At 40.4% G+C, this 15,958-nt stretch overlaps 1 protein-coding gene across 1 annotated transcript in view; it reads left to right on the forward strand.

Annotated features, from left to right (window-relative positions):
* Positions 1 to 15,958, forward strand: part of DYNC1H1 (dynein cytoplasmic 1 heavy chain 1) — a 42,512-nt gene that overhangs the window by 22,009 nt on the left and 4,545 nt on the right. The window contains exons 38-70 of the mRNA XM_042813440.1: positions 80 to 313; positions 868 to 1,074; positions 1,170 to 1,291; positions 1,659 to 1,824; positions 2,088 to 2,251; positions 2,511 to 2,640; positions 3,371 to 3,504; positions 3,759 to 3,873; positions 3,991 to 4,152; positions 4,229 to 4,443; positions 4,529 to 4,733; positions 4,872 to 5,045; positions 5,143 to 5,262; positions 5,387 to 5,507; positions 6,112 to 6,307; positions 6,923 to 7,040; positions 7,799 to 8,014; positions 8,557 to 8,769; positions 8,942 to 9,069; positions 9,240 to 9,393; positions 10,105 to 10,251; positions 10,333 to 10,483; positions 10,679 to 10,932; positions 11,102 to 11,236; positions 11,330 to 11,424; positions 11,507 to 11,681; positions 12,793 to 12,868; positions 13,911 to 14,071; positions 14,340 to 14,451; positions 14,533 to 14,593; positions 14,874 to 14,997; positions 15,324 to 15,437; positions 15,713 to 15,883. Of these exons, the coding sequence (XP_042669374.1) occupies positions 80 to 313; positions 868 to 1,074; positions 1,170 to 1,291; positions 1,659 to 1,824; positions 2,088 to 2,251; positions 2,511 to 2,640; positions 3,371 to 3,504; positions 3,759 to 3,873; positions 3,991 to 4,152; positions 4,229 to 4,443; positions 4,529 to 4,733; positions 4,872 to 5,045; positions 5,143 to 5,262; positions 5,387 to 5,507; positions 6,112 to 6,307; positions 6,923 to 7,040; positions 7,799 to 8,014; positions 8,557 to 8,769; positions 8,942 to 9,069; positions 9,240 to 9,393; positions 10,105 to 10,251; positions 10,333 to 10,483; positions 10,679 to 10,932; positions 11,102 to 11,236; positions 11,330 to 11,424; positions 11,507 to 11,681; positions 12,793 to 12,868; positions 13,911 to 14,071; positions 14,340 to 14,451; positions 14,533 to 14,593; positions 14,874 to 14,997; positions 15,324 to 15,437; positions 15,713 to 15,883 (5,070 nt within the window). The remainder of the gene's footprint in view (positions 1 to 79; positions 314 to 867; positions 1,075 to 1,169; positions 1,292 to 1,658; positions 1,825 to 2,087; positions 2,252 to 2,510; positions 2,641 to 3,370; positions 3,505 to 3,758; positions 3,874 to 3,990; positions 4,153 to 4,228; positions 4,444 to 4,528; positions 4,734 to 4,871; positions 5,046 to 5,142; positions 5,263 to 5,386; positions 5,508 to 6,111; positions 6,308 to 6,922; positions 7,041 to 7,798; positions 8,015 to 8,556; positions 8,770 to 8,941; positions 9,070 to 9,239; positions 9,394 to 10,104; positions 10,252 to 10,332; positions 10,484 to 10,678; positions 10,933 to 11,101; positions 11,237 to 11,329; positions 11,425 to 11,506; positions 11,682 to 12,792; positions 12,869 to 13,910; positions 14,072 to 14,339; positions 14,452 to 14,532; positions 14,594 to 14,873; positions 14,998 to 15,323; positions 15,438 to 15,712; positions 15,884 to 15,958) is intronic.

Genomic DNA, 15,958 nt, shown 5'->3' on the forward strand with positions numbered 1-15,958 from the left:
CATGCATATATTTTAAATAAAGTTGAACGACGTTCCTGTTGTAAGTTCTGATGGTGTTTTCTGATGGTTGTGTTCTCAGGTGTCCATTACGGGTGAGTGGGTGCCATGGCAAACCAAGGTTCCTCAGATTGAAGTTGAGACACACAAAGTGGCAGCTCCTGATGTTGTAGTACCAACCCTAGATACAGTTCGCCATGAAGCATTGCTGTATACCTGGCTGGCAGAACACAAACCTCTGGTACTCTGTGGCCCACCAGGTTCTGGAAAGACCATGACCCTCTTCAGTGCTCTCAGAGCCCTTCCTGATATGGAGGTATGCAGGAGTGTGTGCAGTCACATGTGTGTGAGCAGCAGCAAGCTGCTAATTTCCTTAAAGATTGAATTAGTCTTGATGTTGTACTGAAGCAATTTCCTAGCTTGAATTCAGTGGTGCTTCCATCTTAATCAGTTGTATATCAGCACAGCAAAAAATAAAAATTATGGTGAGTTTAAATTTATTTCTCATGATCCTCAACCCAGAAGCTAATTCCTTCATATCTAGCATCAGTGAATACAGGAGCATACCTCCGTTCGGTAATGAAAATTTTGTAGTAATGTTTAAGAACAGCTGTCATCCTTGAGAGTATTTAGGTAGAAAACCAGTGAAGTAAAGCTGTGATGTTCTGAGTACACAGTTGGGCAGAAAGCATTGCTGCATAGTAAATGGAAAACCTATGGAGGGAAGCATACAGTTTACTATAGTCAGTAACCTGATGGTATATGCACTTCAGCTATGGCAAGGTGGGCTGTAGGGTACCTGTTTTCCAGGACACTGTTTCAAGCTGTAGTGTAGTCTCACTTAACTAATTTTCTCTTCACTATTTTAAGGTGGTTGGACTCAACTTCTCTAGTGCTACTACTCCAGAACTGCTCTTGAAAACTTTTGATCACTACTGTGAGTACAGGCGTACACCTAACGGAGTGGTGCTGGCTCCTGTGCAGTTAGGAAAGTGGCTGGTGCTGTTCTGCGATGAAATCAACTTGCCAGATATGGATAAGTATGGCACACAGAGAGTCATATCCTTCATTAGACAGGTTTGTTTTCCATTGAAGTTAACTGTATCATAACAGTTACCTTCACAGAAACTTAGTGTTGTGCTGATTTTGGTTTCTTGTTTTGTTTTTTCCAGATGGTGGAACATGGAGGATTCTACCGTACGTCAGATCAGACGTGGGTGAAACTGGAGAGAATTCAGTTTGTTGGCGCTTGCAATCCACCAACTGATCCTGGAAGAAAACCTCTCTCACACAGGTAATACATTTGATAAACAGCTCTATGTAGCTACAGAGTAGCCAGGTCAAAATGGAGGCAATGAATATGAAATCCATTCTTCATATCTTTGTTTAGTACTAACTGTGCTTACATCGTGTTCTTCACTTGTGAAGGTAACTGCTAGCTGGTTCTTATTCTGACAGTCAGTGGCCTCATTGTTAAATTTGAGTCACCTATCTAAAATGCAGAATTCTTTTTGGTCCAAATCGCTGTGATCCACCTTGATCAACTGCAGTTACTGTTGTGAATTTTTTATCAAGCAGTGTTTTAACTTGGCAGAAAAACAAGTAAAATAGTGTAGTCTGTGACTTGGCCTATCAGACTCTCAAATATGTTAATCTTTCAGATTTTTACGACACGTTCCTGTTGTTTACGTGGACTATCCTGGACCAGCTTCACTTACTCAGATCTATGGAACGTTCAATCGTGCCATGCTAAGGCTGATCCCATCACTTCGCACATACGCAGAACCTCTTACTGCTGCTATGGTAGAATTCTACACAATGTCTCAGGTAATTCCATGACTACAACCCTAAATTCTAATTAGTCTTCCTTTTTGCTAAAGCACTTTAACATGCATTGCTTGCCTTTCACATGTATAGCCCATGTACGCCTACTCAACTAATTACTTGATTTCTGATGAAAGTTTCTGAATGTGGCTAGCAAAGTAATATATGGCAACTGAAGGCCTGTAAAAGTATGGCACAATTTTGAGATGAAGTAACTGCTACATATATGTTATATAAATAGAACTAATAGATGTTTGGTTTTTTAGGAGAGATTCACTCAAGACACGCAGCCACACTACATCTATTCACCTCGTGAAATGACTCGATGGGTGAGAGGAATATTTGAAGCATTAAGGCCGCTGGAAACCTTGCCGGTTGAAGGCCTTATCAGGATTTGGGCCCATGAAGCACTACGTCTCTTCCAGGACAGGTAAGAAACATGAGATGGGAGAGAGTGAAATTTAAAAAAAAACAGTGCCAAATCTATTTTCCCCACTCGTTGCCTGCTTTCATTAGAAAGCTGAAGTGTGCTCAATGTTAAGTAGCTGGACTACTTTCCTTCACTTCAGCTTAACTCTTGTGAATAGTAACTGCAGTGCAGAAGCACTTTGTTGGTAGCACTGCCATGTGAGGTGACTACATCCTTCCACTACAGAGGTTGTAGCCGTGGTATTTTTTTCTTTTTCCAGACTTGTAGAAGATGAAGAGAGACGTTGGACTGATGAGAACATTGATATGGTTGCTCTGAAACACTTCCCCAACATTGACAAAGAAAAAGCTATGAGCAGACCTATCTTATACAGCAACTGGCTGTCAAAGGTAATAAGGAGTAACAGAATAGTGTGGGAGCAGTTAACTGATGAAGCTCTTTTGCCTATATTTGTATTTTTGATAATTTGTATTTTCCATTGGATTAAGCTAATTTCTGAGAAGTTCTTGCTGTGATTATCTGAAATAAGTGACCACAGAGTTAACAGTTATTATTCCAGGGATGCTATCCTTACTGTGGGAGGATATACTGTAGTTTTAAATGATGTTTCTCTAGAATAGGATAAAGCTTTCCAAAAGCTGCTGCTTATGGAATCTCCTAACATTGTAAATTTTATGGTGGACTGTTTCTCAGTCTGAACAGACAGATACTGCTGGGCAGTCCGTGGAAATATTGCTGCATCAAGTCATGAATCATTCTAATCTGCTACCCTTTTCTGTGGCCAATAGCAAATGCTTAAGGCTGTCTGAATGGGGGAGTGAGGGAGATCAAGTCTGTCACACTACTTCCAAGTCTCTTTTGTGACTGACAGCTCAAGCTAAGCTTATAATAGGTCCAGTAGATAAAGTGTTTAAACTGTGTACCACTATCAGTGGGATTTGAAGCTGTAAACATGTCCTTGTGTATCTTAAATGAATACAGCATTCTTAGGCTTCCATTAGCCTAAGAATGTTGCTAATAGTTGCTTTATAATTCTGCTTTCATCTAGTACAAAATTGATCCCTGAACAAAATAACTTTCAGCTCCTAAATTCCCTTCTCTATTGACTGATTCTTCTAGGATTATATTCCAGTGGATCAAGAAGAATTAAGAGACTATGTGAAAGCTAGGCTTAAAGTCTTTTATGAAGAAGAACTTGATGTACCACTTGTTCTGTTTAATGAAGTCTTGGATCATGTATTAAGAATTGACCGGTAAGTTGAAACTTCAGTTGCTGTTTGCGTATGTTGTATTAAGAGACTTTTTTCCAAAGCAGAACAGCCTGTATACAGGCTGAGAAAGGAGCTTGATCTCATTCTTATCCATAAATGGTCTTTTGGCTCCTGGATGGCAGGATTCTAGCTGGAGAATTTTTGGTTTTGGTGCTAACTTGAAGTTTAGGTACTGAAGAAAAAAGCTTTATTAAGTTGGTAACACTTGACCAAACCTGCTGTGTTATTTTTTTCAGAATCTTCCGTCAGCCGCAGGGTCACTTGTTGCTTATTGGAGTCAGTGGAGCAGGAAAAACAACACTCTCAAGATTTGTTGCCTGGATGAACGGTTTGAGCGTCTATCAAATTAAGGTTGGCATGCTGGTTTCCTGACAAAAACAGTCAGTTGAAGCGTACTTCATGAATGCCTTTACAAAAGATTCTACTAAAAGGAAATTCATATTAATAACAAATGTTAAATCTTTCCAGGTTCACAGAAAATACACAGGTGAAGATTTTGATGAAGACCTTAGGACAGTTTTAAGACGTTCTGGCTGCAAAAATGAAAAAATAGCTTTCATAATGGATGAGTCAAATGTATTGGATTCTGGATTCCTGGAGAGGATGAACACTCTCCTAGCCAACGGAGAGGTAAGAATATTTGATGTCATCATATTAAGCACCCTTTTACCACTATGATCTACTACAAAATTATCTTTTGAATTAGGTTCCCGGTCTGTTTGAAGGAGACGAATATGCCACCCTCATGACTCAGTGTAAGGAAGGAGCACAGAAGGAAGGTTTAATGTTAGATTCACACGAAGAACTCTACAAATGGTTCACCAGCCAAGTTATTCGCAATCTCCACGTTGTGTTCACTATGAATCCATCTTCTGAGGGCCTGAAGGACAGGGCAGCTACCTCTCCTGCCCTCTTCAACAGGTAATTGCTGTATATTCAAATGTACATTTTCCATACTACGAAAACAGTATACTGGGGAATCCTTCACAAATGCTTTGTGTTTCAGATGTGTTTTGAACTGGTTTGGAGATTGGTCGACTGAGGCGCTGTACCAAGTTGGCAAAGAGTTCACAAGCAAAATGGATCTCGAGAAACCAAATTATATTGTGCCTGATTACATGCCAGTTGTGTATGATAAGCTGCCACAACCGCCATCGCATAGAGAAGCTATTGTTAATAGTTGTGTGTTTGTTCATCAGACTCTTCATCAGGTATGTTTTATTATATTGCTTAACTTGTGTTGTTCTCTAGGCCTCAGAATCACACACTGTTTTCCTAAAAAGTATGGTATTTAGCTTCTGAATAGGATTAAAACCAGTGAGTGATCAACAGTTCTTTCTTTCCTAAAGGCTAACGCTCGTCTGGCAAAACGAGGAGGCAGAACCATGGCAATCACACCACGCCACTATCTGGATTTCATCAACCATTATGCCAACTTGTTCAATGAGAAACGAAGTGAATTGGAAGAGCAGCAAATGCATTTAAATGTCGGCCTTAGAAAAATCAAGGAAACAGTTGATCAGGTACGTGTCTTTAAAGCTGCGCTCTTCGTGAAGGTTGGGATGATTAAATGGATCTCTGTGCTTACTCTCAATTCTCCCATCTGACAATCTAACTCAGGTGGAAGAGTTGCGACGTGACCTAAGAATAAAGAGTCAGGAACTGGAAGTGAAGAATGCAGCAGCCAATGACAAGTTGAAAAAGATGGTTAAAGATCAGCAAGAGGCTGAGAAGAAAAAGGTAAAAATCTTTGTTACATCTCTCATAAATATTCTTGGTTATGACCTGTAGAACCTGTAGAGTAAGTACTTGAGGAAGTTCAGCTTCTAAAAAGCAGCGTTTTGTCTGTGAAACTCCCACCTAGGTCATGAGCCAGGAGATTCAGGAACAGCTGCACAAACAGCAGGAGGTCATTGCAGACAAGCAGATGAGCGTGAAGGAAGATCTTGACAAGGTGGAGCCTGCTGTCATTGAAGCACAGAATGGTATGTCAGCACGTGAGGGGATCACGCTGTGGGATTGGATCTGAAACTGAAATCTGTAGTAATATGCTTCAGTGTGGTCCGAGTTGGTCCTGTCTAACGGAGATACGGGTACCTAACGTGGAGCTGAACAGCGTTGGAGAAACTCCTACTATTTTAGCTCTGATTCTGTGTTGTTCGTAGTACTGATGTGACATTTGGTACTTATTGTGGTTTGTGGCTTAATTTCTGGCACATCAGCTTAGTTATTCAGTCTGTATATTTGTAAGAAAGCTCATAATCAGAAAGCTTGCTGATGCCTTTTAATGGCAAAGACAGTATACAAATGAATTGCATTTTCATAAAACTGGGTAAAAGAAACATTCCTTATAACAAAGCTTCAAATAAGTCATTTTGAGACAAGAGTAAGTTGCCTGTGGACTGTTGTCCAGTTAACTTTTGTAAAAGTTTGTCTTGTGGTATGGTAGTTTGGAGTGTTTATCTGCTACCTCAGCTTCCTTAGAAAAGTTTGAAGCATTTTTACATATCCAAGATCCTTTAGCAGACTCTGCTAACAATTATTTTTCTTCTTTCAATCAACATTCGTCATCTTTCTGACACTGGTTAGCTGTGAAGTCCATAAAGAAACAGCATCTGGTAGAGGTCCGTTCCATGGCTAATCCACCTGCAGCAGTGAAGCTAGCACTGGAGTCCATCTGCCTACTGCTGGGTGAAAGTACTACTGACTGGAAACAAATACGTTCCATCATCATGAGAGAGAACTTCATTCCAACTATTGTTAACTTTTCTGCTGAGGAAATCAGGTAAAGTGCAAGAGTGTCTTATGTGAAAAAAAACTATTCACAAAGACATGGGTAGTCTTAATTGGACTTTCCCTCTTTGTAATTGCTTTTGTTGTATTTCTTTTGAGACTGCTTTACTCCTGCACTTGCTTTGCTACAGGGGAACAGATTTCTGCAGCAAAGATGGACTTTAAAACTGGGTCAAAACAGTTCCTGTATTTCAGGGCATAATTCCAAATCATTGTACTGCTGTCCAAAGTCTGTTACTGTTCTAAACTACTCCTCCAGCAATGACAGACCAGGATGCTCAGGCTGACTGTAGCTGCCCCTGAGCCTGAGCAGGTGGTCAGACCTCCTGAATTCCCTTGCAGCCCCAAATTATTCTGTGATGCTGTGAGCAGAGTTAAGCAGTTTGTGATGAACCAGTTAGAAGAATTCATTAAATAGCCTTTTATGACTCATAAGCTATAATTTCTGATACAATGTCTTAAACTAATGAAAACATGTCAGCTGCCAGTCACCAAAACTGTTAGGAACTGTTCTTGGCAATTGTGAAAGGCAGACCACTCTCTGAGCACCACCGGTGTGCTGACCTTCAGTGAACTCACGTTGTCTCTAATAACTTTTCTCTTGCAGTGATGCCATCCGGGAGAAAATGAAGAAAAACTACCTGTCAAATCCAAGTTACAACTATGAAATTGTAAACAGAGCATCACTGGCCTGTGGGCCAATGGTGAAATGGGCAATTGCACAGGTAAAGTTAGTGCTGCAGGAAAGAATACAAGGCAAAGAGTGCACGAAGGTGTATAGCAGGGTCTGATGGCTCTGAATTTGCCTGTTTCAGCTAAGGAAGCTACTTTGCTTTGAAGGCATTAGTAGAATATCCATATGAATGTTTATGGGTTCTATAGCACGGTGCCAGAGATAGAATTTTTGCACCAAGAAACTTCAGATTTACAGTGAATAATAGATGATCCTTTCTCTGTTGTTTTACTGTACAAGATAATTTTTTTGAGCTTTCAGTAAGACGTGCTGCAAAATGCACCACAGTCTTCTTACTGAAATTTCTGCTGTCTGTGTCTTGTTTCACAGTGGGGCACGTTGACAAGCAACTCTGTTGGAGTCTTTTAGAAAAAAATGAATTCTTTACTAGGAAAAATAGATGAGCTCAGTATGGGCATGAATGAATAATTAAATATTTCTGTAAAACAGTGTTGCATACTCACAAATGTGGTCTCGACCTTTTTGGACGACTTCTTGTGAGTCTGCAGAGCAATACACTGACAGAGCAGGTATATTGCAAAAAGCAGCCTTTTTTGTGCTGGGACTTAAACTGAGGCCTTAAGATTTCTGAGGCAGTCTTTAAGTTTCTGTTAGGTAGCTATTAGTTCCTCTCCAAGTGCTGCAAGTACTTCAGCTTGAAAAGTTGAAACTGATAGTGTGTACCTGAACACTGGGGTTTTTGGGGTTTTTTAACGTGGAAAGTACAAAGGGCCTATTGATTGTTAACAGCTTAACTATGCGGATATGTTGAAAAGAGTGGAACCTCTACGCAATGAACTGCAGAAGCTGGAGGATGATGCCAAAGATAACCAACAGAAAGCAAATGAAGTGGAGCAGATGATTCGTGATCTTGAGGCCAGCATTGCTCGTTACAAAGAAGAATATGCTGTACTCATTTCAGAGGCTCAAGCTATTAAGGCAGACTTGGCTGCTGTGGAAGCAAAAGTAAGACTTCACGTATTTTAGTTTTCCATTGTTTCACCTTTGGTAGTCAGAAATTGAAGCGTTCTTCAAAATTATGCTGAGAAAACTGAGCTGCTTCCTCTGTGCATCTGAGCTATCTGTTTAATTGCTGGGTCTCACAAAGCTTCTTAAGCTACTGAAACCTGGCTAGAGTTAGAAATATCCAGCTCCTGTTGCCAGTTAGATAACAAGAAAGTTTACATCAGGCTTAAAATAAGCTGAAACCTTGGGAAAACAGCCATGGATGTAGCGTAATATTGTAACAGGACTTCATGTTTTTGCAAGAGTTCCTCAGTCAGTTTGACCTAATCACTAGCACATCACTACCCAGTACTTAACCTTTTAAACTTTTCAAGATGAATACCAACCTAATGAATTGATGCTGGAGTGCATACACACAAATTTAATTTCATTCAATGTGTCTGCGTTTAAATTGGAGCTTGAATCAGTGTAAGTGGTGTTCCTTAGAACTTTTAATACTGTAATTATACATTGTTTAATGAGACTGCTTTGCTTACTCCAAGGTGAACCGTAGTACAGCTCTTCTGAAGAGTCTTTCTGCTGAACGTGAAAGATGGGAGAAGACAAGTGAAACCTTCAAGAACCAGATGTCCACTATTGCAGGAGACTGCTTACTTTCAGGAGCTTTTATTGCTTATGCTGGTTACTTTGATCAGCAGATGCGTCAGAACTTGTTCACTACATGGTCTCACCATTTGCAGCAAGCAAATATCCAGGTAAAGACAACATCATGACAGTCGTAAGTCTGTTTTCTGTCACAGTTCGAAAAGCTCTAAGATTTCTAAGTAAAGAATGGGACTACTGGAGAAGTATAATTTGCAGAGCTGCATTTACCCAGAAGGTCTTGACAGTCTCTAGTCAAGTACTAACAGTCTGTGCTTCTTGCAGTTCCGTACAGACATTGCAAGGACAGAGTACCTTTCCAATGCAGACGAGCGACTTCGCTGGCAAGCAAGTTCTCTACCCGCAGATGACCTGTGCACTGAGAATGCCATCATGCTCAAACGTTTTAATAGGTATTTAACTCCTATATTCAGAATTCTAGAAGTGTTCTGACAGGAGGCAGGCTTTTGTACCCATCAGAGAATTCATAGGAACTCTTTCAAAGTATCTGAATTCATAAAAGCTGCTTAGAGGTTATCTGGATCAGAACTCAAATAATGAAAGTGGTTTTTTGTTAACTTAGGTATCCACTGATCATTGATCCCTCTGGGCAAGCTACAGAGTTTATCATGAATGAGTACAAAGACCGTAAGATAACTCGGACTAGTTTCTTGGATGATGCTTTCAGGAAAAACTTGGAAAGTGCCTTGAGATTTGGAAACCCGCTCCTGGTTCAGGTTGGTTCTGTGATCTTGTAGAAACTGCTTGCAATTCTTAAATTCTTCGCTGTTTACTAGAAGAGCTGCAGTCTTTCTGTTAGTAAAATGCAAGTAATCTAATTTTCAAGGTATTATTTAATCAGTACAGAGTAGTACATGAAGTATTAGTGGTGAGAGAAGTGAGATAAGCAGTTATAAGAAGCCATTTCCTCTTTCTACCTTTTTAAGGTCAGATGCTTTTATTTTCAGATGATCTTTTTGTACTCTGCAGACTTGCAGCCTGTTTCCTTCATTCCATATGCTTTCTCTAGTCATAGTTACTAATGGCTAATATGCCTGGCTATGCAGAATTAATCTGTTCTGAGTGGCGGGAGGAAATGTCAGTAGTGGTTAGCTTTCACTTCTGAGATTCTGTTTCCTAGCATAGAACTGGGAAAACATGTTAGCTCACAGATGAGATCAGCAGCTATTACCTGTGCGCTTAGAATGGGGCCTATTATGCATTTAAACTGATGCACCTAGGCCATTAACAGTACTCTTCTACTTGAGGCCTTGTATAGTAGTAGCATAAAGTCTGAGCTTGTGTTGTTCAACTACAAATGGAAATCTGAATGTGATCTCTGTTCCCAACTAGCTGTAAATTGAATGCTGCCCGAGCCTTAGTTGGATCAGGAGTTTAGCTAGAGATATGTGTAAGTAACAGTTTGTGTAACGCATCTCTGCTTTTAGGATGTGGAGAGCTATGATCCAGTTCTGAATCCTGTTCTGAATCGTGAAGTCCGAAGAACTGGAGGCAGAGTTCTGATTACTTTGGGAGACCAAGATATTGATTTGTCACCATCCTTTGTTATCTTCCTCTCCACCAGAGATCCAACAGTAAGCAAAACTCAGAGCTTTCCTGGTGGTATAAATGGTGTGTCAGTGAGCTGAGAAGGTTTTTCATGTTTTCTGTGATAGGTTGAATTCCCACCGGACCTCTGCTCTCGTGTTACATTTGTGAACTTTACAGTAACTCGCAGCAGCTTACAGAGCCAGTGCCTGAATGAAGTCCTGAAAGCTGAAAGACCAGATGTTGATGAAAAGCGCTCGGACCTCCTCAAGCTTCAGGGTATGGTTACCAAAGTTAGAGCAACTTCCTCTTGCTCTCAAAGAATACAGTGGTTTAACTGCAGCTGTAGGCATACACAATGAAATACTTTTATATTTGATGGCCTTGCTTTTTTTGTGTGGCCAGTGGCAAAATTTAATCCTTAAAAACTACCACACTTCTGCAGTATGTAACCTAATTTTTCTTCTAATTAAGGTGAATTTCAGCTGCGCTTGCGTCAGTTAGAAAAATCCCTACTGCAGGCTCTTAATGAAGTGAAGGGACGTATCCTGGATGATGACACCATCATTACTACTCTTGAGAACCTGAAGAAAGAAGCAGCAGAGGTTACTAGAAAAGTAGAAGAGACTGATATTGTCATGCAGGAAGTGGAGACTGTTTCACAGCAGTACTTACCCCTTTCTACAGCATGCAGCAGTATCTACTTCACTATGGAGTCACTGAAGCAGGTAGGATGAGCTCTTCATACCAGAAACCTCATCTAGTTATTATTCAAAGCTGATTTGGGACTGCATAATTGCAATCCCAGCTGCAGTGTAACAGTTCTGTAGGCATAAGCCATTGGCTGACAGAACCAGCAGGATTCGAGAGAGGAAACCAAACTCTTTTGTGTTTCAGATACATTTCCTGTACCAGTACTCTCTCCAGTTTTTCTTGGACATCTATCACAATGTCTTATATGAGAACCCAAATCTGAAGGGAATCACAGACCATACCCATCGTCTCTCAGTTATCACAAAGGATCTCTTCCAGGTTCAGTATTTTACTGAGTAGATACATTAATAGTTTTTGAAAGGTTGGAGTTCAAGGCTCCTGATGCCACTAACTTCACTCTTTTCTGAATAGGTGGCTTTCAATAGAGTAGCACGTGGCATGCTGCATCAGGATCATATAACATTTGCTATGTTGTTGGCCCGGATTAAACTGAAAGGCACTATTGGGTAAGTGCTTTCTTCAGTTGAAAAAGGGAGGGATGTTTTGAAAACAGCATTGAGCTAAAATTTTCTGTTCCCTTAACATTAGGGAGCCTACATATGATGCAGAATTCCAGCATTTCTTGAGAGGAAAGGAGATTGTACTGAACACTGCATCTCTCCCCAAAATCAATGGTTTGACTGTAGAGCAGACAGAAGCAATGATGAGGCTGAGCTGCCTTCCTGCCTTCAAGGACCTTGTTTCTAAAGTTCAAGCTGATGAGGTAAGTGTTGGCTGGGTTGTTTCCCTGCACCCAACTATTCAGCTAAGCTTTATAGCTTTCTGATCTATAAGAGCTTCATGCTACAAGTAAGTTTTCCTAGTGTATTGTGGTCTTTGTGAAAATTAATGGGTTTATTCATTTGTATACGAGCTGTGACATTGGATTTGTAAATATCAGCATTGTTCATCTTGGTGTTTGTCAGATTTTGCAGACAGAAACTGATACTACGTGTCTTTTTTACTGTATCACTATTACATGATTGTTATGAATTAGTGGGGAATATACCTGGCCATCATTATGGTGAGCTCTTGCATTTTAATACTGGAGAACATTTGGATAATCGTCAGCTGCTGAACGGTGTGCTCTTTTGATTGAAGATACAACCCCAGTGTTCTAAAATTACAGCACTGTCCCACCTGTGAAACTGTATGTTCCAGAATGTCCGTATCATCAATAGCTCAGTTGCCTTGCCTGCTATTTTTTTAATAGCAGAGCAAGTTGCCTTGCTCTGCTATTCAGAGCTGAACTCTCATTGTTATCTCGGGCAAATATTCTTCACCTAGGGTAGAATGCTGCGTGCTTTGGGCTAGGGTTTGGTACAGAGCTGCAGAATCAGGGTATGCTGAAGGCAGTCAGGTATTAGGGAATATCAGTGAAACAACTGAGCACAACTGAGACAGTATAACACACAGAGCATAATTTGGGTTCAGGTGTGGACTTCTTGTTTTAGTACGTGAAGTTTTTATTCTGAAGATGGGTGATAGGACAGGAGCATTAAACAGGAGATATCTTTCAAGTTGTACATCATGTTAACCAAACACTTAACTACTTAACAAAATTTTTTAAAAATCTACAGAGGATTTTGCAAATGAAGGGCTAGTAGAGCTTGGCCTCTGTGAAGTTTAACTTTACCATAACTGTCTTTTGTTTCTTACCCTAAGTCTATAAGTAGCTGAATATTGCAGTACATTAAATTATGTATTTAAAGGCTGAAATGGGAGATCTCTGTTGCATCATGAAGAGGACCTAGACCATGCAGCACACTTTTAGTGCTGTGAAACTCCATTTCTTTGCCATTTCTGTAAATACTTTGCCTTTTCTTTCGATACAGCAATTCTGTATCTGGCTGGATAGCAGTTCTCCAGAGCAGACTGTACCGTACCTTTGGACTGAGGAAAAGCCTGCAAGTAAGTTAAGTTGCACTACTGCCCACACTAGTCCTACTGTACTGACTTCAGTGTAAGTAGAACTGAGGAGATTTTAGAATAATCCTAGAATACAGCTGGAATGGGAAAATCACAAACTTAAGACTGCGGAAGAAACTTGGTCTGTTCTTAATAAAGACAAAAAACACCACTTTTGTAGGCAGTGTTTGTAGGCAGTCGTTACTATACTTTGTTCCTGCTCCCTGTTCTGTGATCTACACTTTGACTTCTAGGAAGCACAGTAGTCTAAAAAGCTCCAAGTTTGATGTATTTTCTGAGGAGAGGTCTGTTTTACTATACTGTTTTCTCCTGCAGTTGCAGCTAAGCATGAAGTCTGAATTCTTGCTGCAGTAGTTATGAGAGCTAACTTATTAAGCGTTGCTTGCATCTCTGGAAGAAACCAGTGCCCCTCAGTTACTCCTATCCAAAAGGTAGTGCTAGGAAGTGCTTGCCATCTGTGGTTATCCAAGGCTCATTCCTTTAGGCAATGTTGTATGCTAAGGTTTCTAAGCTTATTAGATACTGTAAGGCTGCTTCACCATTAACTGAAGCAACTTTATGTTACCTATCCTGTCCATGCTGGGCGAGTATATAATACTTTGAAGTCCTGAGGAGCAGCAGATTATTGAATTAGGGAGATAATGGGAAGAGATCTGTTGTCCCTGAAAGTTTAAAATGACACAATGGCAATTCTGGAGCATAGCTTTTGTGAACAGGTAGCGTTTCTGTAGAAGCATTTGATCAAGTGGACTTTTAAAAGGCTTGCAGCATAAGAAATTGGGGAAGTAGTTAAAATGTCACAGAAGACAAATCAGCCGAAGTTGATGCGTTTCTTCTTACTGTTAGGGTGAACACCAAGTATAAGCATTCCATTAATATGTTGCAGCAGATCTTACAGAGGGATAATTACTCTGTAAATATTTAGTGTTTGGAGTGAGATAGGAAAAAGAGAATGGAGGATGGAAAAGAAGGTGCTGAGAGTTGAATTTCTTACCTGTCCCCCTAATTCTGTTCCCCTCTCCAGCTCCTATTGGACAGGCCATTCATCGCTTGCTTCTGATCCAGGCCTTCCGTCCAGATCGCTTACTGGCAATGGCACATACGTTTGTTTCAACAAATCTGGGAGAGTCTTTCATGTCCATTATGGAGCAGCCTTTAGATCTGACACACATTGTAGATACAGAGGTAAGTTTCCTGTTTGTGAAAGGGTAAAATCCTGAGGTAATGCTCTGTGCCGCCTCATGGGAGTTCCACAGCAAGTAAAGTTGTTCACAGAACATTTCTTCCTGTACCCTTCTGCCTGTGGTATGAAGAACGGATTGTTTGCCTATTGGAAGGAAAATGAGGATAGCATAATGATTTCAGCTGTCCAGAGGGAGGAAAGACTGAGCTTCATGCGTTCGTGTGTTCACGCAGGGACTGCTTCATCTTATTTCAAATTATTGCACAACAGGTGAAACCCAATACTCCTGTGCTGATGTGTTCAGTGCCTGGTTATGATGCCAGTGGTCACGTTGAAGACCTTGCAGCTGAGCAGAATACACAGATTACTTCCATTGCTATTGGTAAGAACTTAATATTTTTCATTATCTAAGCATAAATAAAATTGTTAGCAGTAAGAGCTTTAGCAACTTTCTGTCTTCCAGGTTCTGCTGAAGGATTTAACCAAGCAGATAAAGCAATAAACACAGCAGTGAAATCTGGGAGGTACGTTCTATCTATTTTTCAGCTAGAATGCCACCTGAAATTTATAATAATTTATGCACAGCTGTTCAACTGAAGTATTTTCAGGAGAGGTGGGTTGTAGCTGCAGAACTGGATAGGTAGCATGTTTACAGTAGTATCTGATTCTATATAATAGAAGGGTTTAAAAAATGGAAGAAAGCCTGTAGCATTAATATCAGATTCTGTTGCTCTTGTGATAGTAATCAGGATCCTTGAGCAGTGTGCTGTTAATAAACACTCCTTCTGTTTCAAAACTTCATAGGTGGGTAATGCTGAAGAACGTTCACCTGGCTCCTGGCTGGCTCATGCAGCTGGAAAAGAAGTTGCACTCCCTGCAACCCCATGCTTGCTTCAGACTCTTCCTTACCATGGAGATCAATCCAAAGGTAATGCTGATCTGAACGTTGATGCTTTGATAGAGTAACTGGCTTGAAGAACCAAGAATGCTGCCCAGGGAAGGATTTCTCATGACTGCCTCTCTCCCTTCGCAAAAGGAGAACACATGCTGGCAGGATTTAGTTTTAGTAATTTAATTCTACCTGAAAACTTCATATAATTCCTTCCACTGATGACCCCACCTTCCCAAAGAAAGGCAGGACTCACTGTGTCAAAACCTCAAAATGAGGTTTTGAATCTAACATTAATGCTATTAAAGGGATGTAATGTAATGAAGGCTGAAGGAGTTGGATTTGAGCTTGTTGATCTTTTCTAGGTGCCAGTGAATTTGTTACGTGCTGGCCGAATCTTTGTGTTTGAACCTCCTCCTGGCGTAAAGGCAAACATGCTGAGGACTTTCAGTAGCATTCCAGTATCTAGAATGTGCAAGGTAAGGCTGTGCCTTCTGTGGATGAAAGGAAAATGTCAGAATGCATTTGTTAGAATTGTACTTTAGAAATCTGACAAAGCCTCAGCTTATAAAATATATGTAGAATATCTTGTTCATTCAGAAGTAAAGTAGTTGCTCCGTCTGTTGATAGAACATACTCAGTTTTGGTAGCAATCTAGTACTAAATGTGCTATTTTCTAGCCTTTTAGCAGGCTTTTTCTTTATCAGTTCACTTGGGTAATAAAGTTTTTTTTCCCTCCTCCCCTACTTCCTAGTCTCCAAATGAACGTGCTCGTTTATATTTCCTGCTTGCCTGGTTCCATGCCATTATCCAAGAGCGTTTGCGCTATGCTCCACTGGGTTGGTCCAAGAAGTATGAATTTGGAGAATCTGATCTGAGATCTGCCTGTGACACAGTAGATACGTGGCTGGATGACACAGCAAAGGCAAGTAGTCTTATACCCTAGGCATAGGTATTATTTAGATTACTTAACTTCTTCAGTCTTATAGTCTCTTCTGGA

This window comes from Centrocercus urophasianus, unplaced genomic scaffold (assembly GCF_019232065.1).
Source record: "Centrocercus urophasianus isolate 14NV4802_14NV808 unplaced genomic scaffold, USGS_Curo_1.0 seq_14, whole genome shotgun sequence".
NCBI lineage: Eukaryota > Metazoa > Chordata > Aves > Galliformes > Phasianidae > Centrocercus > Centrocercus urophasianus.